General features: G+C 39.6%; 1 protein-coding gene across 1 annotated transcript; it reads left to right on the forward strand.

The window, feature by feature from the left end:
- Positions 1-4,599: 4,599 nt before the first annotated feature.
- Positions 4,600-21,189, forward strand: ARF4 (ADP ribosylation factor 4). The gene is made up of 6 exons (XM_038410533.2): positions 4,600-5,083; positions 15,782-15,862; positions 16,268-16,377; positions 18,590-18,661; positions 19,184-19,309; positions 20,237-21,189. Exons 1-6 carry the CDS (start codon positions 5,017-5,019, stop codon positions 20,321-20,323), a joined length of 543 nt encoding a protein of 180 aa, XP_038266461.1. The 5' UTR covers positions 4,600-5,016; the 3' UTR covers positions 20,324-21,189.
- The last annotated feature ends 1,187 nt before the right edge of the window (positions 21,190-22,376 follow it).

Here is a 22,376-nt window from a genome sequence, read left to right on the forward strand (position 1 = left end):
AAATGAACTATTGATGGTGGACTTCTAAATTTCATGGTATATGATTTACATAATAGATAAGCTAAAGACATCTGTTCAACCTGCCACTATTTTATCAATTACAAAATATATCTATAATCAAGTCATTATGATAGAAATCATCTGTTAAAGTAATTCCTGATAAGCTTAAATGATGATGATCTTATTAATTGCTGAAAACATCTGCCTTGTGTAGGTTACCAGTGGTTCCTTTTTGGACATTCTTTAAGGGTCAAGAGTTTAGAGTAAAAAAGACACACAATCAATTATTTAACAACACACTAAGGTCTAGCTAAAATTCAGTATTATTGATAATGCGCTAGGATCAGCTAAAGTTCCAAGTAAAACAGTGGACAATAGAGTACAGGTCTACTACGACAAATATGTTCATTTATTTAAAACAAACCCCTCTTTAACAGTGTAGGCAGCACCTTTGGCTAACACAAGTTTTTGGGATTTCTGGTCAAGAAATCGAGTTTAATACAAAAATAATAATAAAGGATTAATATTTACTGTCCACTACAAACACAGAAGCTTGCTTGACACTTTTCCCTTTGACGTTAGTTTCGACCCACTCCACACTTTATTTTGGTAACTAACCATAGAGATTATTTCCTTGAATTCCAGTGTTTGGGAATGGGCAAGTCTCTGACTTCTCTGCAGAACCTAGGAGAACCCCAACTAGTGCATGAGAGCCTTGGAGTCTAAGGGGAGTAATTTTAGTGGGTTTTTTTGTTACTTTGCAGGGCATTTAACTCCCCTAAATTTAGCTGAGCATACAGTTTTCCTGAGATTAAAAACTGAGTGATTTGAACAAGAGATGGGCATGGACTAAAACCTCAGATCTGTGCACTGTAAAACTCAGGAAATCTGGACCTGGACTTCATTGGTTACTATCTCTACCTTGAACCAAAGCACCCACAGTACAGACAGAAGCCCACAGCAATAAATTTAAAATAGATTTTTTGGTTGCAATTTTAAATTTTGAACAAATTTTAATGGTTTTAACTTTAAAAAAAATTTACCTTTGTTATTCAGAGCAACATGATTTTACATTTTTGCCCTTTTATATTTGAACTTTAAGCCATGCATGTCTTCAATTAGCACCTTGAATCACTACTGCTGGAGCATGTTCCTTCTGTCCTTACTCAGGCAATATTTGTATTAACCTGCGAGGTGAAATGTATGTATTGGAATAATTTTAAAATAAACTTTCTTCATTTTGGTCATTTCTTGCTGCTACTTAAAAGCTCAATAAAGCTTGATTATTCTTCAAAGGTAAAAAATGTGCAACTACCCTATACTGTTTTTATTAGGGAATATTTACTGTAGTTACCCATTAAATGAGCCTGTCATCAGAGACTGAGGTTCTTGATTTCATCTGATTTTTTACAGAATTCTTTTACCCCACACGGCAGCTGTAAACTATTTAAATATTCAAAAATGGCAGCTTTAAAATGTTACATAATGGAGGAAATGCCTGGAAGATGAGCTCTAAAATGTAAAGGGTGAAATCGTGGCCCACCTGAAGTCCATGCAAGTTTTGCTGTTGACTTCAGGGGGACCAGTATTTCATCCTAGATTTTCATCCTGCAATTTTAAATATATATAAACTAATGTCTAAACATGGCTAATGTAGTTTTGCAGTGTATTAATAAGAGTGTCATATGAGAGACACAGGAGGTAATTTTTCTGGTCTGTTCAGTACTGGTGCAACCTCAGTTGAAGCACTATCTGTCTATCTCTGCCCTTCAGGCCTGGGTACCCTTCTGCTGTGACCCGACTCCCTACCCTGCTGTGGGTGCATGTGTGACTATCTCCCTGCTCCCTCTCCTCTCCAGCCTGTGCCTTCTCCCAACCCACTCTCTGCCTTTCTGTGTGGGTATGGGGCTAGTGGAAAACTGAATGGGCTCAACTGAATGAGCTTCTGGGGGGTGAAGGACACCAAATGTCTCTGAAAGCTGTTTGTGTGAGTAAATCTAGCTCCCAGTTGAGTTATGAGTTTTAGGTTTCAAGGATTCCTAGAAGTGAAGTCTTCGCCAAGAGCTAAAGCAGCCAGAAGAATGGCTGACCAGAACAGATGCAGCAGGTGGTGGAGGAAGGGGGTCAGAGTATGGGAAAGTGAGAGTGCTCAAAGAGATGAGGGAATCAGGGTGGTGGGGTAGTGACGTTGCAGAGAGGTGGGGGAGAGGAGGTGGGAAGCAAGGGAGTTCCAGGGCATGGGCAATTCAGGATTCAAAAACAAAAACATTTCCTCATGATTTCCCCCTTGTACCTTTAAAAGGCCCAAGGTGGGAGGCTGCATTTGAGATTCAGCAAGGAAGTGTTGGGGAATGAGCATCTGCATAGTTGTCCTGGAATTTCAGTTTACAAGTGGGAATGTGGTTACCAAAGAGACGGGAAGTAAAGTTGAGCAGAGATGCGTGAGAAGAAAATGTGGGGGACCGGTCGCATGCAGTTGGCAAGATGGCAGAACAAACAACGTAGAAAATCTGAGTGTAAAGCTCAGAGAACCTGGACAAGGTGAAAAATGTGGAAAGAGAGACCCTGTTCCCTTTAGTCCTCTTTGTATGTGGAAAGAGCATCAACAACTCAGGAACATTGGAGGAACCTGATTGGAGATAAGAGGACCTAACACAATTAAGTGGCAACTGGTGGAGCAAGACCCTGGAGGCAGGGAAAGTGTCTGGGAGATCACAGGACTCTCTGGGCATGGGGGGAATAAATTCTCATGTCTGAGAATAAAAGGAGCTCAGAGGAAAAGAGATTATGAGACTGGAGAAGAGGAGCAACGTAGATACAAAACGGAACAGGGTAGAAAGAAACAGGGAAAAAAGACAACGTGGGGGGGAGAGATTCATCAAGACAGTAGGAAAAGTGCAGAGTAGACAGGGCTGGCATTAGACTTGCTGGGACCCAGGGCAGAACCTAAGGAGAGGGCTCCCCACCCTGCCTCCTTAACCTGCTCACACATCTGCAATGTTTCTAAAGCCCAAGCCCTGCTACCTGGGGCTGAAGCCGAAGCCCGAGCCCTGCTATCCGGGGCTGAAGCCGAAGGCTGAGCCCTGTGGTGTGGGGCCCAAGATGATTGCCCTGCTTGCTAAACCTCTAACACCGGCGCTAAGTTTAGGAAGAGAAAAAGAAACAAAATGATGTGCTATTCAAATTTACTTTTAAAATTTTGTTCATTTTGAATTTGATTTAATCATTACATTACTCTTGTCAGATGTGTTTCATATACCTGCTGAGTAAACAACTTTGTTATGGTCTTTTTACAACATGTAAAGGGAGCTCTAAAGACATGGACCTGGCTGCTGGGGAATACCTCAGCTGGAGGAGTGCTCTAAGGGTGCCAAAAAGCCAGTGTAAAAGCTCTCAGGTGTGGTATTGCCTCAATGACTCTTAGAGACTATTGGCAGTCAAGTGTAAATTAGAGCAGTCCTTAGATTTTTCTTATTCATGTTAGGGCCAAGTACCAGAAAGGGGGAGGCACAAAGGTAATAAAGGGCATCTTTGTCCCACTCTTTAATCCTGATGAAACAGAGGTTTGTTGGACCTAAAAATCAGGCCTAAATATGCCATTTTTAATTCATGAGTCAATACATGCTTAACGTATGTTCCTTGGCTAAAACCTGCCCTATATATATCGTTAAGGCTAAGATTTTGTCATGGTTATTTTTAGTAAAGTTATGGACAGGTCACAGGCAATAAACAAAAATTTACAGAAGCTGTCACCTGTCTGTGACTTTTGCTGCTGCGACTCCATGGTTTCCCCCGCCGCTATGGTGGCTGGGAGCTGTGGGGTTCCCCCTTTGCCTGCAGCAGCTGGCAGCCTCTGCTCATGGCGGCTAGGAGGTGCAGGATGACCATATTTCCCAAAGAGAAAATGGGATACCCCTAGCCGCTCACCTGAGGCGTCCCGCTCCCCACCCACACAAGGCTGTCGCCCATAGTTGAAACCCTGAGGAGGGCCCCCTCAGGATGCTGTCACCTGTTGCTGGAACCCTGCCAGGGCCCTGTCCCTGACATAAACATAGCCTTAGATATCATGTATTGATACAGTCAAAATATTTCTGCACTAATTGGGAATATGGTTCAGTTGATTCTAGTCTAAGTCCTTGCACATTTGGTGCCTTGTGCTCTGGTTTGAGGTGTTCCTTATCTTCTCAGGAGTGCAACTATTTGGGTGCTGAGTAGGCTGATCAGATAGCAAGTGTCAAAAATTGGGACGGGGAGTAATAGGTGCCTATGTGAGAAAAAGACCTAGAAACTGGGACTGTCCCTATAAAATTGGGACATCTGGTCACCCTAGTGCCGAGTGTTAACCTGAGTGCAGCAAGATTAGTCTCTGTAAGAGAGGTGCTGCCAACCCCTTCTTCCCAGAAAGGATGGGGGCTAGGGGGCCATGGTTTAGGCCCACACATCCCCACTGGGAGAGAGAATGAGCAGGGCCCCGCGCTCGGTCTAGAGGTGGCCCTGTATAACCACTGACACCCTGGGCCGCAGCCGAGGGCACGGAGACTACAGCCCCCAGCACACAGTGCGGCGCAGAGGACTACAGTTCCCAGCATGCCACGCTCTACTCAGGCCAAGGGAGGCGGCGAGCTGAGGGACCTGGGACTGCATCTCCCATCACGCCCGACGCCACCGACATGAAGCTATCGACGAGCCCCTGGCGCATAGCACGCTGGGAGTTGTAGTCAGTCTCTGTTCGGAGGGTTTGTCCGGGTCAAGGGAGGGTGGTGCGCCGCAGTGGGGATGTGGCGAGCATGACGTGATTTTGTCCGCGTTGGAGCTGGGGGCGGCCGCGGTGGCGAGCGTGACGTGGCAGAGAGCGAGCGAGGCTCCCCCGGACACAAGAGCAGCAGCAGTAGCCGCCGCCAGCAGTTGCTGGGCCGGGACCCCGCGGAGGGATCTGAAAGGAGAGACCGGCTTTGGGACACAAACCGCTGCCGCGCACACGCTCCGCCTGCTCGCCGCCGCCCAGCCCGAGCCGCCATGGGCCTCACCATCTCCTCGCTCTTTTCACGTCTCTTCGGCAAGAAGCAGATGCGCATCCTCATGGGTAAGAGAGAGACACCTCTCCCCCTCCCCCCCCCCCCCCCCGCCTTTCGTCGGCTGAGGCATCCCGACCTCTCGGGCCGCGCTCGCCGCCTCCGCAGCGCCCTGCTTGCCGTTACGCGGCCTCTCTGGTGTAGCCGCGGCTGGGCCTCTGCGGGGGGAGGTTCCGTGTGGCTGTTGGGGACGCTGTAGGAAGCGGCGTGGGGCTGGCGAGCCGGCTACACCAGAGCAGGACTACGGGGCGGGAGGAAGCGTCTGCCTGTCTGCGCCCTTCAGGCCTGGGCACCCCCCTGCCGTGACCTGACCTCTTACCCCGCCGTGGGTGCGCGTGTGTCTATCTCCTCGGGCCTGCGCCTTTTCCCCGCCAGCTCCCTGCCTTTCTGCGTGGCCATGGGGCTAGTGGAAGCTGAACGGCCTCAAGTGAATGAGCTTGGGTGGGAGGAGGGGCTGTGTTCTCTTCCCTTTATTTTCTTTACCTACCCACCCCCCCAGTGCTGTTGGTGGGCGATTTTTGTTCTTTTTACTAGAAAATGTTCTAAACCCTGCTCTCACCCTCACCGAGGCTTGTTATAGGGGTTATTTAGCACCGTGTGTGTGTGTGTGTGTGTGTGTGCACACTATAAAACAAGCCCAGACTGTAAAAAGAATGTGAAACTGTAACAGCTAAATGCCATATCTGATCATTTGTGAAAGGATTTGATATTTCAGGAATGTCTCCTCAGTTCTAGGAGTTCACGGGATTTGTATGTGTCCCCACCCCCGTCTCCCATGAGTGCATGCAAATCTGGTGAACTGGCATTAAGAGGAGCTCTCTCAAAATCTAATCCCTTTACATATATTAGGTATCACCTTTACCTATCACAGTTTAAGCAATCTGGGGCTGTTTTGATCATGATGTGACAGGACCAAGTGCGTTAATGTAGTCCTAAAATCTCCAGAATTTGACTGCTAAGCAGAAAGCATTAATTTCCAGCAATTCAGCCATCTTTGCTCATTTTGTTCTGAGAAAGAATGTTGCCTTTAATCAAATTCTGGTGTATCTTGCGTATAGGGTTATAAAAATACAACTTTTTGTAGCTATTTAGTTTTATTAGGCCACTGTCTGACCACAGTTACATTGTGGCTCTTCTGAAATGTACTATGTAACCTGTGGCGATGCAACATTTTTTTTACGGGGGAGGGGTGCTGAAAGCTAGTGGTCCCCCCCCCCCCAACTTGTTAGCTCACTACCCACTTACTCTTGTCTGTGCCCCTGCATACCCCCAGAGGTGGGGGGGGACACGGCCAGGGGTAAGAGGGCCAAGGCTGGGACCCTGCGTGCAGGACTGGCGGCTGTTGGGACTCCAGGCGCGGGCCAGGAGCGGAGTGCCGGGCCGGCAGCCCTGGGATCCTGGGTGAGGGGTGGTTGACAGGACTTTGCATAAAAACTGAGGTGCAACAGCACATCTAGTTCCCGCGCCTTTGTGTGTAACAGTTCAAACCAAGCTGTATTCAATGTTTCCTTTCCTCCCATACCCAACTTTATACACTCCTTTTCCTACAATTGTCCAGCTAGGTGAAAGGCACTGAAAAAAGCCCCAATCAGTTGGTCCTTAATTAACAGGAGGAATTGCAGTTGAGTAATATAAAGAGAACTTTTTTTTACCATGGCTCAATCCATTGCCTTTGCACCACATCAAACTTCTGTTGTCTAGAGAACTGAGAATGGAATTGGCTTCTAACTGTTGGCATATCAATTTGGGCTCTAAAAATGCTTGGATATGCATGAGAAACAAGAGGTAATAACCACCTAATGCGCTATGCGTATGTATAGCGGCCCTACTGACATCAAGAATAAATACCCACCCCAACCCCGGAAAATGATTCTGTATTCACAGCACATTGTACATAGGGTATGAAAGCTAGTATACACCAGTTGACATTTCACCAACACTTGTGTAGCAGCTTTTTTGTTTTTGTTTTGCAGTGTTTAAATTCTTATTTTAATTACTTAAAATAAGAATTTAAACCTGAGATCACTGTATCCTTTAATGTAATTTTTGCCTCTCTATAAACAGCATAGTAAATATACAGTAAAAATCTTTTTTTTCTTTTTTTTTTTTTTTTTTAAGAGAACTACTAGCATGTCAATCTGACTTCTCATATACAACTCTAAATGACTAGGTATGAAACCTTGGAAAAGATGGTTGTAAGATTAAATATTGACACTTGTAGCACTATTGTTCTTACTTTTGCAGAATGATGAGAATACAAGAACAAACTGTGTTCTTGAGACCATAATAGTTGATAGCACTTCAGACACTTTTTCCGTAGTAATTAGTTCAGCTCTAACACAGGTACAAACTAATGAGTCAGACTATCCAGTAGCTGCTTAGTTTGTTTTTGTTTTTTCCTGTCATGGTTTTTAAGGGTTTGACTACCCTACAAATACAAGTTGGTCAGGGGACATGGTTACTACATATTTTCATTATGTAGTATAGACAGAACCTGTTTAAGGTTTTAGCTTGGTTATGAAGCCTGGTTAGATGCTTCTAAACTACAAACAATGTTATGACAAGCTCCTTTGAGACAGTTGTATTTGTAGTATGGAAGGAAGGAAGGAAGGAGATATTTGTAAGCAGGTGTCCACATCATAATTTGCACCCCTATTGGTATTTTTCTCCTTATCTATTCAGTCTAAGTTTAAAAAGACTAAATTAGTTTCTGCCTCAAAAGTAATTTTGGCTCAATTTTGGCACATGGGCTAGACAGTGTGGTAGGAGAGTAGGATTTTGAACTGCTGCCACTTGTGTTGTAGATAGATGTGATTTCAGTCTCCAGAGCTGTCAGTCTATTTCCTTTACCTGAGTGAAATTACTTTTTCTAAATATAGATTTGTTTGTGTGTGTTAGAAAATAAACATTTGTTCAGTGTTTGTATGTAATTTACTTCAAACACCATAATAACAACAGAAGTATTGTAAGCAACTTTCTTTTACTCTAATACTTTTGTGAACATCTGTAAAACAAAAAGAAAAGGAAAGGAGTACTTGTGGCACCTTAGAGACTAACAAATTTATTAGAGCATAAGCTTTCGTGAGCTACAGCTCACTTCATCGGATGAAAATGCATGCTCAAATAAATTTGTTAGTCTCTAAGGTGCCACAAGTACTCCTTTTCTTTTTGCGAATACAGACTAACACGGCTGCTACTCTGAAACCTGTCATCTGTAAAACACTAACTTTTACAGAGTTAATTCAGAGTCATGGCACATACCTCGTGTTTCTGAGTGGATACAAGTTCTTTAATACTTTGCACTCCACCACGTATTTTACAAGCTTACTAATTTTATGGTGTAAGCAGAGAACACATTTTTTTTAAAAAGATTAGGGCTGTCAATTAATCACAGTTAACTCGTGCGATTAACTCAAAAAAAGAATTGCGATTAAAACTAAACTGTTGAACAATAGAATACTAATGCATCCGATGAAGTGAGCTGTAGCTCACGAAAGCTTATGCTCTAATAAATTTGTTAGTCTCTAAGGTGCCACAAGTACTCCTTTACTTTTTGAGAATACTAATTGAAATTTATTACATGTTTTAGGATCTTTTTCTACATTTTTCAAATATCTATTTTGGTTACATCACAGAATACAAAGTGTACTGTGCTTACTTTATTTTTGATTATAAATATGTGCACTGTTAAAATGATAAACAAAAGAAATATATTATTTTTCAAATCATCTAATAAAAGTACTGTCTTGCAGTCTCTTTATCATGAAAGTGCAACTTACAAATATAGTATGTTTTTTGTAACATAACTGCACTTCAAAACAATAAAACTTTAGAGCCTACAAGTCCACTCAGTCCTACTTCTTGTTCAGCCAATCACTAAGAGAAACAAGCTTGTTTACATTTATGGGAGGTAATGCTGCCTGCTTCTTATTTACCGTGTCACCTGAAAGTGAGAACAGGCGTTTGCATGACACCTCTTACAGCTGGCGTTGTAAGATATTTATGTGCCAGTTCCACTAAAGATTCATATGCCTCTTCATGCTTCGGCCATCATTCCAGAGGACGTGTTTCTATGATGATGATGCTCATTTAAAAAAAAAAAATGCCTTAATTAAATGTGTGACTGAACTCCTTGGGGGGAGAATTGTATATCTCCTGCTCTGTTTAACCCGCATTCTGCCATATATTTCATGTAGTAGCAGTCTCAGATGATGACCCAGCACATGTTCATTTTAAGAACACTTTGTCTGCAAATTTGACAAAATTCAAAGAAGATACCCATGTGAAATTTCTAAAGATAGCTACAGCACTCGACCCAAAGTGGAAGAATCTGAAGTGCCTTCCAAAATCTGAGAGGGATGAAGTGTGGAACATGCTTTCAGAAGTCTTAAAAGAGCAACACTCCAATGCGGAAACTACAGAATCCTAACCACCAAAAAAGAAAATCAACCTTCTGCAGTTGGCATCTGATTCAGATTATGAAAATGAACATGTCGGTCTGCACTGTTTTGGATTGTTGTTGAGCAGAACCTGTCAGCATGGACGCATGTCTTCTGAAATGGTGGTTGAAGCATCAAGGGACATAATCCTTAGCGCATCTGGCATGTGAATATCTTGCGGCGTCGGCTACCACAGTGTCATGTGAACGCCTCTTCTCAATTTCAGGTGACACTGTAAATAAGAAGCGGGCAGCATTATCTTCTGCAAAGGTAAACAAACGTATTTGTTTGAGCGATTAGCTGAACAAGAAGTAGGACTGATTGGACTCGTAGGCTCTAAAGTTGGACATTGTAGAAAACACAAAAAATATTTAAATAAATGGTATTCTATTATTGTTTAATCACACTGTTAACTTTTTTTAATCGCTTGACAGCCCTAAAAAAGGTAAAATAATCTCCTAATGGCAACCCATAACTAAATTTGTTATTAGGAGGATAATAGTCAATAGTGTATTATGTCACAAGTGGATTTACAAAGCTTCTTAAAAAATCATCATTGCCCCATAGATAAATATTAATACTTTGCATGTTTATATATCACTATATTTTTAAGGGCTGACCAACCGTTTATATTCTTGTGTGTGAGGAAGGAAAAGCACAATTCCAACTCCATTTTACAGATACGGGTGGGGGAAAGACAGCTGAGATATTGGGTTAAATAACATGGTTGAACTGGGTAGAGCAGGGGTTAGAGTTCAGAAATTCCTTGGTCCCAGTGTTAGGTTTAGTCCATAGTCCAAGGTCTTTCAGTAACATGTTAATATATACCCATGTTTTTCTTCATATTGCACCTTGCAGAATCATAATTATATCATGTCACTATATTCATCACCTGTTAGTTGCATAGCCATACTATCTATCTATCTCTGAGACATTAGACTGCCAAAACATTCATCTTCAGAGAGGCTTATTAGCTTTTCAAATATTAAGCTGCTAAGTGATAGAGAAACAGACTATCTTATTAACTTTGGTATTTCAAACACAAGGACAATTCCTTTTGGGGATTTTGGGAATCCCACCTGTGTGGTTGAATAGTAACAAACTTGTAACTTACCAAAAAACACAACCCACAAACCTATAAATAGCCACATTAACAAGCCTAGCCACAAATCAAGGCCATGAATTGTTTGTTTGTAACAGCCCCTGTAAAACATAATGAAGAAATTACAAGGTAGAACTTGTTCATATCCATGTTAAAATTAAAATAATTTCACAATTGTTCTTATTTGTGAATATGTATCACAGATGATTCGTATGAATATGAATTTGGAACATAATTCCTGCTTCTTGGGAAATCTGAGTCTGGCTTCCACAGTGTATTGTTCTTGAATATATTCCTTTTAAAAATCAATCCCTAAATTTTGTGGTAACTTGTGTAAAGTTTGTTCATATTTAGATCACAGGTATGCCATGTCTAGGTGGCTTAGGCTGAATTTAAAAAATGAAGAATTTACCCACAGGGCAAAACTACTATTTCTTTTAGGATATAGAATAGTAGAATGGTATAAAATACCATGTGGTGATAAAATCTTTTTGGAGGGCACTTAGCTTTAGGCAGTGGAATTTGGTTGGCTGAAAAGAACAGTTTGAGATTATTTTAACACTGAGTCCATGTGAGTCTGTAGAGGGAACTGAGTGCAGATATATAGGCAGTTAGTTTAATGGCTCCAGAACAAGCAAATTTCAGAAGAAAGGGCCAAAAAATCTTTGGAGAAATGCTTAAAGGAAGTAGAGAAAAATGTAACATTCCAACCAGACAGTTGGACCACGGTGATGTAAAGGTGACTAGCAGAGTGGAGTTCCTGGGAGAAGTGCACTGCAAGCCTGGGATTTGTAAGTGACTTGAAGAGACTATGAGTAAAGTGGGGCGGGGTTCTTGAAATGGGTAAAGTAGGTAGGCATTACAAAGATCAAATAGGTGCAAGGGCAAAGCTGTACTTACCATGTGACCCTTAATTACTATCTGAATGGGTCTGTCTCAGGACTTCATAAACAGCTGTCAACACACTTGTATTGTGTTGAGATTACATTAAAACTCAGTGGGAGAAAGAGCTAAAAGTTAATATTTCTGGAAAAGAATCCTTTCTCTTTCAGATTATTTTGCATCTTATTTGTTTCTGATTTATGACTTGGTGTTGGGGAATGTCTGTTTTTTGTTTTTTTTGTTATTTTTTTTTTTTCATGTAAACTTGGAAGAGTTGTTAGTTGGAATTCTTAACTATCACCTTTTGTGACAGACAGTTGACTTACTTATAATTTGATAGTCAGATGACAAGTTTAAAAATATACTCATCAAATGTAAAAATCCTGTAAATCAAATGTGCAGGTAAATACATTTCAGTCTCTAAGGAGAATAAGAACAATTGCAAATGGTGAGACTGAAGAATTTGTTTTAGAAAGCGGAATACTGAGGCACTCTTAAGAAATTGGCACATGGTAACATACAAATTGCCAAATTTTTTAGTAAAAAAAAAATGCATATTAGCTGAAATATGTAGTAAATCATAACTGTTCAAATGATGTGATTTGATTCTTTTAAAAGTTATTTAAAAAATCTAAAAGGGAAATTTATTTGCAGCTTGTAATAAGTTTGTGGACAGGGGTTGGCTATATTGGTGAGGGGGCTGGCAATAATGCAAACTTTTAGACTTCTAACTTTGCTAAACTGATGATTATCCAATAAAACTTCTTGGCATTTGAATTGGGAACCTGTTTTACTGCCATATTGTGACTTCTTCTGTATTCATGTAAATGCTTATATTTTCACCGTGAAAATTCCTGGACATCTTTAAGTCCTTTGTTCAAAGACTTGTGGGTAAGGCCTGTTCTTAGTGTTGAGCATTTCTCTCCTAGTATGCTACAGAGCATTTTTCATCATGGTTGGTTATCTTTCACATGCACAAGCATACAAGATTCCTTCTTCGCATTCCAGTATTGCCAACTCCAAGAACTTAAATAAAGAGTAGGTACCCACAAAAGAATTACCTTGTTTTAAATCATGAGACTTTGAAAAATGTTGGATTTGATTTATTTGCCCTCTGGGTTTTGAGTCTTTAGGATACACGTGGGTCACATTTTTAAAGTTTTTTATTATTTTTCTGCTACTGTAAGAGCTGGAAACTTTTTTTTTTTTTTTTTTTTTCAAAAGATGAGTTGATGTTATCTCTTAATCATATAACTGAGTTTGGGTTTACAAAAAAACCCCCACATTTCTTAAGTGAGCATTGGCATTTTCAGACCACTGAGTTTAGCTTCTTGTTTATTTTCAAGGTTGTCAAACTTAGTGATGAGCCATTTGCCTTAACAGATGTTATAGTTTTTGAGGAATTCAAGTATATATTTTGAACTGGTTACTCTTATCTACATAATCTTAATTTTCATGGAGTAAATTTCATCTTTTCTGTTATATTAAGGCTTCAAGAGGGAGTCAAGTATTATGCTTGTGTTTCATATGTGGCTTCTCTGAAGGTCCAGGCATCTTTTCTTCCATTTCAAAATGCTCAGTAAAGTGGCTGAGGTCTGAACATCTGTTTGCACTGCAGTTTAAAAACCTGTGTCTGGCTCAGGTCAGCTGGCTCAGGCTCATGAGGCTTGGGCTCATGGGGCTATAAAACTGCAGTGTAAATATCCAGCCTTGGGCTGGAGCCAGCAGTCCGGGATCCTGTGAGGGGGGGTATGGTCCCAGGCTCTAGCCTGAGGCCGGACATCTACACTGCAGTTTTATAGCCCTACAGCCCACGCCCCATGAGCCCAAATCAGCTGATTCGTACCTGCTGTAGGTATTTAATTGCAATGTAGACATATTCTGAGAGGTCAGCCTTGGACAGCGATATCTTGGGTTATTAGTCGTTCTTTCAGTACAGGTGATACATTTGAAGAGTTGACAGTTGCTACTTTGTAGAGTCCCCCTTTGAACGTTACCCAACACTTCACTGTTGTAGGAAAAATGCTGAAACAATATTAGCAATTTTAAACTTTGCAGGTTCAAAGAACTATTTCAGTGCCACCTACTATTGTAGCTAATCAGTTAGAGGAGTGGGTGGGGTGGAATATTGGCGTTCTGAAGGGCAAAGCTTTTAGAAATCTCAAAATTCCAGTTTAAGAATTTTCTTTTACCTAAAGAAGTCTTTTTCACAAAAGTATAATACATGGCCTTTTGGCTTTACAGATTCCAAGATCAATGAAAGCAGTTGATTTTCTTAAATATTTTCTTCACAAACTGTAAATACATTAATTTGTACATCACTATATTCATAAATGTCTAAAATACTGTAAGACACTTATATAGGGAGGTTTTGCAAAAATACTGTAATTAAGCAGTTAGCATGCTTTGAGAAGGAAGAGGTTTTTAAGGGTCTGGTTTCATTCTGCATAAATGGTTGAGTAATCTGAAATCGCATTATATTGCAACACTATGAAAACTGCCTTATTTATCAGTGTACAACTTGATGTCAGACACCCAATATGGAGTGCAGGACGGCTACAAAAATAGCAAGACATTAGTTCAAAACATGCTAGAGTATTGGAGTATGGGTATAGTAATACAAGAAAAGGTTGCTGAGTATGCTGATACTACCAGGAAGAGTTTTTCTGGTGTGTGTGTGTGTTTGTTTGTTTGTTTGTTTAGTTCTCTCATTTTTGTTTGTTTGAAAAAAGTGTTCCCAAAATTCTACTGAAAGCTTTTAGTTTCTCAAATGGTATTTTAATTAAAATGGTTGTTGCATTTACTCATTGAACACTCATTCTTGCAGTTTACTTCTTAAATAACATTTATTCATGGACACATGCAGTAGGTCATAATACATTTCCGAATGTGTGTTGAATTGGTTTTCTGAATTGGTTCTAAACTCTAATACTTCTCAAAATATTTATTAATCCACTCAGCTGACAGTATTTGGAAACACCATGATAGACTACCAAATATTTATTTGCAAAAGCTGCTCCTCTTAAAGTTCTGTGGGTACATGCCCACTTAAAATACACACACATTTTTTAAATGTACAAATAGAAATAAATTAAAAACCAACTCAAAAAGGAAACAAAAAAACCCACATCACACCACAAACTAGAGTTTTGTTCGAGCAGAAAGGAAGCAAATTCCAGAGCAAAGTTCCCTCCTGCAAAGTTCAGAAGTGGAGACTGTTAACCAGAACAGCCCAGTAGACTGGAATAGTGTATGGAGACATGTATTATGGCTACCCATAATACAAACCACGTAGAGCTTCTATATAAAAAACAGTTTGCATTGTTCCAGAAAGTAAATTGTTCAGTGTAGTCTGTGGTGCATAGGTGTTATATGCTCTCCATATATGGAATGTCACTAAGGGCTTGTCTACGCTACTGCTTGAGTCCATGTAACTTGCATTGCTCAGGGGTGTTAAACCACCCCTTTGAGTGACAGAAGTTACGTCAACTCTAAGTGGTAATCATACCGTGCTATGTCAACAGGAGATGCTCTCCCACCAACATAGCTTCCGCCTCTAGTTGAGGTGGAGTAATTTATGCTGATAGGAGAGCACTCTCCTGTCAGCATAGCACGTCTTCACCAGATACGCTACAGTGGTGCAGCTGCACCGATGTAGTGAGGTAGTGTAAAATAGCCCTAAGTGAACTGCTGCATTTCATGTTAGCTGAAACTTTGAAGTGATCAAGAGTAGTCTCAGGCGGGGCATGCTGCAGTAGCCAGACCTGAAGGTAATAAAGGGATCAATAACAGACAACGTCTGCATTTGAGAAGAAAGCAAATAGCTTCCAATCTGATGCTGAATAAGTGAAGGAGGAGAGAGAACTTCTGGCTGCTGACTAGAAAATATTGCAAGGCATGTCAAATACACGAAAACATGCTAGAGCCAAACCTTTACATGTAAACTACAAAGTTTGTTTAAAAACAAATGAAAACCCCTACCAGTCACTTACATGATGACTAAAGAAGAAAGTTGCATAGCTTTCTGATCATGTAAATGGAGAATGGAACTCTGGTATTAAACTTGAATTCTTAGATGATTGGCTTCTGCCTCGAGTGATGGATGGAGAAGGAGGGAAAGAAACATACTTAGTGAAGCCACCTTTTTGGGGGCGCTATTTAGGAACTTACCCATTGCTCACTGAAATGTGAATCACCACCCTGTTAAGTGGAATATTTGTAAAAAAGCATAATTTAGTTAATACTGTGAAACTAAAATTAAACTTTATATATAATTTTTTTTTTAGTTGGTCTGGATGCTGCTGGTAAGACAACTATCCTGTATAAACTGAAGCTTGGAGAAATTGTCACCACAATTCCTACTATTGGTAAGAGAACTAATGATTGCTTCTCATCTAATTACTAATGTTAAATGTAATTGAACTACAGAATCATTCACTTTAAAATCCTCAATTCTCCTGAGGGATAAAAGACGTAACTATTTTTCATTGTAGGACCTTTGTTTCAAGAGCTAGTTTATGGGGTAGCGGGAGATACATGTTCCCCAGAATAGAAATTAGTATCGAGTTGGACTCTTAGTACCAAATTTCATAAAATGAGAATTTCTTGATCATAACACAAGTGTGTGTATGTGCGCGTGCGCGCACACACAAAAGACGGCTCATCTAGCTTTCTTTAGAAAGTGAAGTTTGTGAAGTCACTATTTTTAAGAGGACAACTGACAGATTGACTATGTAAAAGTTACCATTTAACCATTTTTTCTTTCTTTTTAGGTTTTAATGTGGAAACAGTAGAATATAAAAACATTTGTTTCACAGTTTGGGATGTTGGTGGTCAAGATAAAATTAGACCTCTTTGGAGGCATTACTTTCAAAACACACAGGTATGAGTTCTTACGTTTTACAAGTAAAAAAATTTGCACATACATTCATATTAAAATGAATACCACTGTGTACAGTATCTCCAGAAAATGGTCTGCCAACATTTCCATTTTTTTTCTCGTGAGTTGGACCCCTCCATATCTGCTGGAATTCTGAGGATCCTTGGCTTTTTTGTTTCTGTTTGGCTGTTTTTTTCCTTCCCATGTCTTATGCTATGTGTACACTACAGACTTTTGCCATCAGAGCATTGTCAGTCAAGGATGTGAAGAGGTGTGATTCCCCTAGTGTATATACAGTTATAACAGCAAAACTGTACTTATATCAAATACTTATTTTTTCTTTAAGCGAAAGTGGTGAAGGGGGAATTGTAATTTTACTATGCCAGTGCAAGAACAGTTTTGCGGGTATAGTTGTAACCACACTAAGGTCTGGTCTACACTGGGGCGGTTGTGATGGGGGCGAGCGAGTCAGTCTAAGTTGCACAACTTGAGCTACGAAAATAGCGTAGCTGAAGTTGATGTACTTATAGCTATTTACCACCGTGTTTTCACAGTGGTAGGTTGACTGCTGACGCTCCTTCGTCGACTCCGCCTACGCTTCTAGCCCTTTTGTGGAGTACCAGAGTCGACAGGAGAGCGCTTGGCGGTCGATTTATTACATCTTCACTAGATGCGATAAATTGACCCCCGCTGGATCAGTCACTCCAGATGTAAGTGTAGACATGCTCTAGAATATATCCACGTTAGGAGCACTTTGTTGGTGCAGTATACCAGAATTCCAATACCAGTAAAGTACTCCTAGTGCAGACATAGCTTAATATAGTCTGACTGGGATAGACGGGATTTCCCATGAGGGACCTGCCAGTATTGCTCCTTAAAGTGCCAGAGGGTTACTGAGCTATGTGGTGCACTTTCTCGCCTCATTAAACTTGATGCTTTGTCTGCTAACCTCCTGAAACTGAAGAGGGACTTCAAGTAAAGAAGTAAGTTTAATGCCTAGCTGCCCTTGTAGGTATTTCTTTCTCTTCTAACCAAACTGAAAACAGATAATATACATTTTTACTTAGAGTAGAATAAATATGTATAAAAATGTGCATGTGAAAATATATATACATGATGCTTAAATAAAAGTTCTGTTTGTTGGGCTCCCTTTGCTTATAAAGTTTCTAAAAATGTTACTGGAAAACCGTTAATCGGGGTGGTATTGCTGGTTATTTGATGATCTGGGCCATGTCAAGTTCACTTCACTGCTTCTGTCATCACTGCAGGGGATTACAATGTGCTTTTGGGTAGTTAGTGGAAAGACAAGTAATATATCAAATTTCTATACACCCCAGCAGCAGAGGAGATTCATGCTTGTTGCTCTGCTTTGTGCAGGATTGTTGCCAGGAAACTTCTGTCTGAAGTAGCACAGGCATGATCTTGTGGCATGTACAAATAGGAGTGTGTGGTGGAATGTGACTAGACAAAGGGACTGGCACAGCATATCAGTTGAGGACTAAAAATATTATCCTACTGACATCTTCAGACCTATTATAGAAGCATCACCAGGGACCTGCAAAGGGGGAGAATCTGCTTCTTCAGAGGAGGGTAGGCTGGAACTGTAAGACTTTAAATCCCCACCTGAAGAAGTGGAAGGTAGTATGGAGTAAGCTCTTTAAAACAGAAATGTCAGTGTCAGAAATGGTGTTAGGAACATTTGGTAAAACACGTGTCTAAAAACTAAATTATACTTCAAAGGTTGAACGCTCAGCTTTATAGGGTGGAGGACATTTTTAATAGTGTCCAGATGACGTATCTCTAGCTGTCTTTGGTGCAATGGAACATCTGAAAATAAGGATAACTCTCACAATTTGGCCAGTTATCTTTCCCTGAAATTCTGATATGCAGACTACAGTCTGGGAATTGTAGCCTTGTTTGTGTGGGGAGGCTTTGTTTTTTGTTTTTTTTTAAACCTAACTTAATTTTCACAGTGTATGTTCATGTCATGTCTGCCAATGACCTAGCTGTCTGAAGAGTGTCTACCTCGTGTAGTCCATGATCTTTCTCTGTATATGTTAATTAAAAGACTACTACTTTTTCAGACTTGCATTTCGTAGAGGGGAAGCAGCCAGAACTGTACTCCTTCACAATAATTCATGTAATCTTTTTCTTAGAACACCACTGTATGCTTAAATTTTATGGCGACTTATCAAAGCTCCTTAACTTTTTGCAGGGTCTCATTTTTGTGGTAGATAGCAATGACAGAGAGAGAATTCAGGAAGCAGCAGAAGAACTGCAGAAAATGGTAAATATTAATATCTTTGGAACAGAATTGACATCTTCTGTATTTACTTTACAAAGTCAGCTTCTCTGCAAAAGGTGAATACGCCAGTTTTGCTGAAATTTCAAAACCTGTGCACCTTCAGAAAGTCTTTAAAATGTGTATTGTAGACCTTTTTTCTTATAATTCATCACTACTTACCTAAAATTGTTAGGAATATGAGTGGACTCTAGTTGAGAACTACTAATGACTTCACCCAATTCCCTTTGGGATGTAAAACCCAAAAGAAAAATAATCTGTTGACAGTGAGCTGTCTATACAAATTAAATCTAAACTGCTATTTGAAACAATGTTGCTTTACCCACACTAGTGGAATTTGTACCTTTGGGTACTTGATGATCTCAATCAGAAGCTACTCACTGTAATTTCGGGAGTGAGAATGAAAAAGCTTGCAGCACTTTGCCCTTTATTTCTTAATTGCATCTCTAGATGCTTTTTACAGTAATTAAATGGAAAAATAACTAGCATGGTCTCTTACTCTGTTAGCTTCAGGAAGATGAGTTGCGAGATGCAGTGCTACTGCTTTTTGCGAATAAACAAGACTTGCCAAATGCCATGGCAATCAGTGAAATGACAGATAAACTAGGTCTTCAGTCTCTGCGTAACAGAACTGTAAGTACTAAAGTTTTTGTCAAACTTTTTGTAAGCAAATGTACTCTCTTTACATTTTAAGCTTTCTTCTTTTTTTTGTCCCCATGAAAAGATGTAATGTGTATTTGACATGTACGAAGTGTGTGTTTGTTATTTCCACAAAAGAATGACATATAAAATACAAACTGTGTAATCAAGACCAAATAAAATGCTTCATTGTTCCTTTTTTAAATAGGAAAGTACAATCATTGCAGACTATTGAGTATCTTGGGGCACGTTTTAACTGTGTGTTGGCTTTACTCTACTCTTCTGTTTCTTCTTTTGAAGAAAGACATACTGAGAATGGAATTGTGTCCAAGCGTTTTTAGGGAACAATCGATGATAAAAATGCCCTACAGCATATAAGGGGGCTTCATCTACACACAACTTTTGTTGGGGGCTTTTAAATCACCGTTATATAGAATTCCTCATTGCATTTTTTTGCATCACTTTACCGCTTCATGTTGACAGCTGTGGCTTATGTCATTATGAACTGATTTTAAAAAGAGAAGGTTTAAATCATGTAGTAAAAATTCCTTACCCGTGATCTCAATAGCACCTGATTAAAACAAAGAATTTTAATTTACAAAAATTCTTTACATTTTACACTTTTTATTCATCTTCAGTTTCACTTTGGTTCTTGTGCACTAATACAATGTGTCAGTATTTGGGTGGCAGACATAGCGTGAGATTCTTCAAAACCCAATTGCTAATTTAAAATTTTTTCTTGAAAATATCTTCTCTTACTGTTAGGCTTTGTGGTGATGCGAAATAAGTTTTGGAAAAACATACTTGTTGGGATCAAACTACATGAAATCATACCATAAGCATTACATCCGGGTAGTATGTAGGAATTGAGTATTTTAAAGTTCACATTTCATTTTATTTTATATTTTTGTTCCTTGACAGTGGTATGTCCAAGCAACCTGCGCTACACAAGGAACTGGTCTGTATGAGGGACTTGACTGGCTGTCAAATGAGCTCTCAAAACGCTAACTCAACTGGATGACTTTCTCACCAGGGACATGTTTGATATAAGTGGTCTAGGCTTGTTAAAACAAAATTAGTTTGCATCTTGGTTATTAAACAGTATCTGGAACGGGTTTGGGCAGGATATTACAGCGTTTCAACTTTTGTTGCCAATTATTGTTTACCAAGCTACGTATTGCAGAAGTAGCAATATGCTTGGGATTAAAAAAACAAACTCCTCAACTTGGAAAAAAGTGTATCTTCTGATTTTTACTTCCTTGTTAGGTTAAATGCCTGAATATAGTTATTGTGACACCTTTAAAATCTGTTTTGAATACTTTTTGAGCCCCAATAAATTAAGTAATGTTTTTTAAAGATTTCCTCCCTGCTACTGATACTTAATTTACTGATACCTTATTATTTCATTCCTCAGACAGTCTGCTGATTTAAAAATGTAGCATTCCATTTATATTTATTTCTCTCCCTTGCCAAAAAAGACTTGTTCCAGCCAAAAAAATGCTCTAAAACACTATTCAGATCTACTGCACTGAGGAACATTTTATTAACCTTGGGTTCCATCAGCCCAACTTGCCTTTGTGTGAATTGGATTTGATGGGTAGCATAGTTCTGTGCTGGTTGCAAAGAGCTCATGTTGAGGTGGTTTTTAATATTCAGCAGATTGTCTTTCTTTATATTGTATCTTTTTATGTTGCATGTTGCTTTTTGGTATCAGCCTGAATGTTTTCTCCCAGTGTATAATAGTTCTGCTGAAGTTTTACTGTTTATTGGTGAACATATCTTCATAAAGAAAAATTTTGGAAAAATCATCAAACTCAATGGATTAGTTTCTTCATAACCCACTGGAATTATTCCTAATAAAATGATAAAATGTATAGTTTTGTGTATGCTCTTATTGAATCTTAAATTTGTGAAACTGATAGGAACATTTGACAGACTTATTCTTTTTCAATAAATTGAGTTCTGTAGTTTGTGAACACACATCTCAGATTTTCAATTTTTGAGGAAGGGTCCCTGAAAATGGGCAGGTAACTTGTATACAGTGCATTAGGTAATCGTCATCAAGGCTTAAATAATTCTGTAAATGTCTTTTTTGAAGCTGTAAATCTAAAAATTCTTTTAAGATGTTCAGATATGAAAATACTAACAGTTAAAATTGTAATAAAACAAATACAAACTGCCCAAAAAACATGCATGTCTGTTTCATAGTTGTATGTACAATATGGGTTGCAGTAGCCAAGCAACAAACAAGTTCTGGTAGTGCTTGCATGAAAACTTGAACATCTATAGGGATTTATTCTGATGCTTTAGTAATGTAGCAGCAACCTATTTTGGGAAGTTCAACCAAATCCATGGGAGCTTCACCAGGTCTTTCCTTGCTTCCTTTTTCTCTTTCCTCCTCCACCCGAGAGACCCATCTGAACTTAGAGTAGCAGCTTGAGATGTAAAACAAATGAATTGTTGCTTGACTCCATTGCCATTAGTGTTCAGAGTGTTCTGAATATCCAACAGATGTCTTTCCCACTTGATTGAGGATTTTTGGCATTTGGGAGACAAGTTCTGATTAACTTCCAGAAGATAAAATATAAGTCTTCACTTTTTAGCAGTGCAGCTGTTCCACCACCATATTCTTAAAATTCTCCAGATTTAGCTGGTCATGTGGGATGGTGGTGGAGTTTTTTGTGGAATAGCAATGTTGATTAAATGATGCAATCATTATATAAATGTATTGATAAGTGTGAGGAACATGGGAAAGCTGTATTATATTTTTTTTTAATTAATATTATACGTACCTCTGTTTGATTACTATCCTGCTGTCTGCTGCTTGGGTGCAAAGAGTTAAATCCATCCTGGGTGGGGTTTTTGTTTTTTGTTTTCTTTTCTTTTGTAACTCTGTGGGAACCCAGCCAATAGCTATAGAGAAGTAAATCTCCAATATTTAACAATACTGATTTCAGTTCCTTTGAAGGTTTTATTACTACCATGCTCTGATGAGCAGACTAGCTGGTAACCCCAAATGGGAGGGTATCCAATGGGGAAAAACAGTTTGGAAGGGATTAAA

This window comes from Dermochelys coriacea, chromosome 7 (genome assembly GCF_009764565.3).
Source record: "Dermochelys coriacea isolate rDerCor1 chromosome 7, rDerCor1.pri.v4, whole genome shotgun sequence".
Lineage (NCBI taxonomy): Eukaryota > Metazoa > Chordata > Testudines > Dermochelyidae > Dermochelys > Dermochelys coriacea.

Excerpts from the sequence above, each read along its gene's own strand:
- ARF4 (XM_038410533.2), top strand. The coding sequence starts at position 5,017 with ATGGGCCTCACCATCTCCTCGCTCTTTTCACGTCTCTTCGGCAAGAAG. Across the intron at positions 5,084-15,781 it reads GCAGATGCGCATCCTCATGG|TTGGTCTGGATGCTGCTGGT; the intron begins GTAAGAGAGAGA and ends TTTTTTTTTTAG. Across the intron at positions 16,378-18,589 it reads ATTACTTTCAAAACACACAG|GGTCTCATTTTTGTGGTAGA; the intron begins GTATGAGTTCTT and ends AACTTTTTGCAG.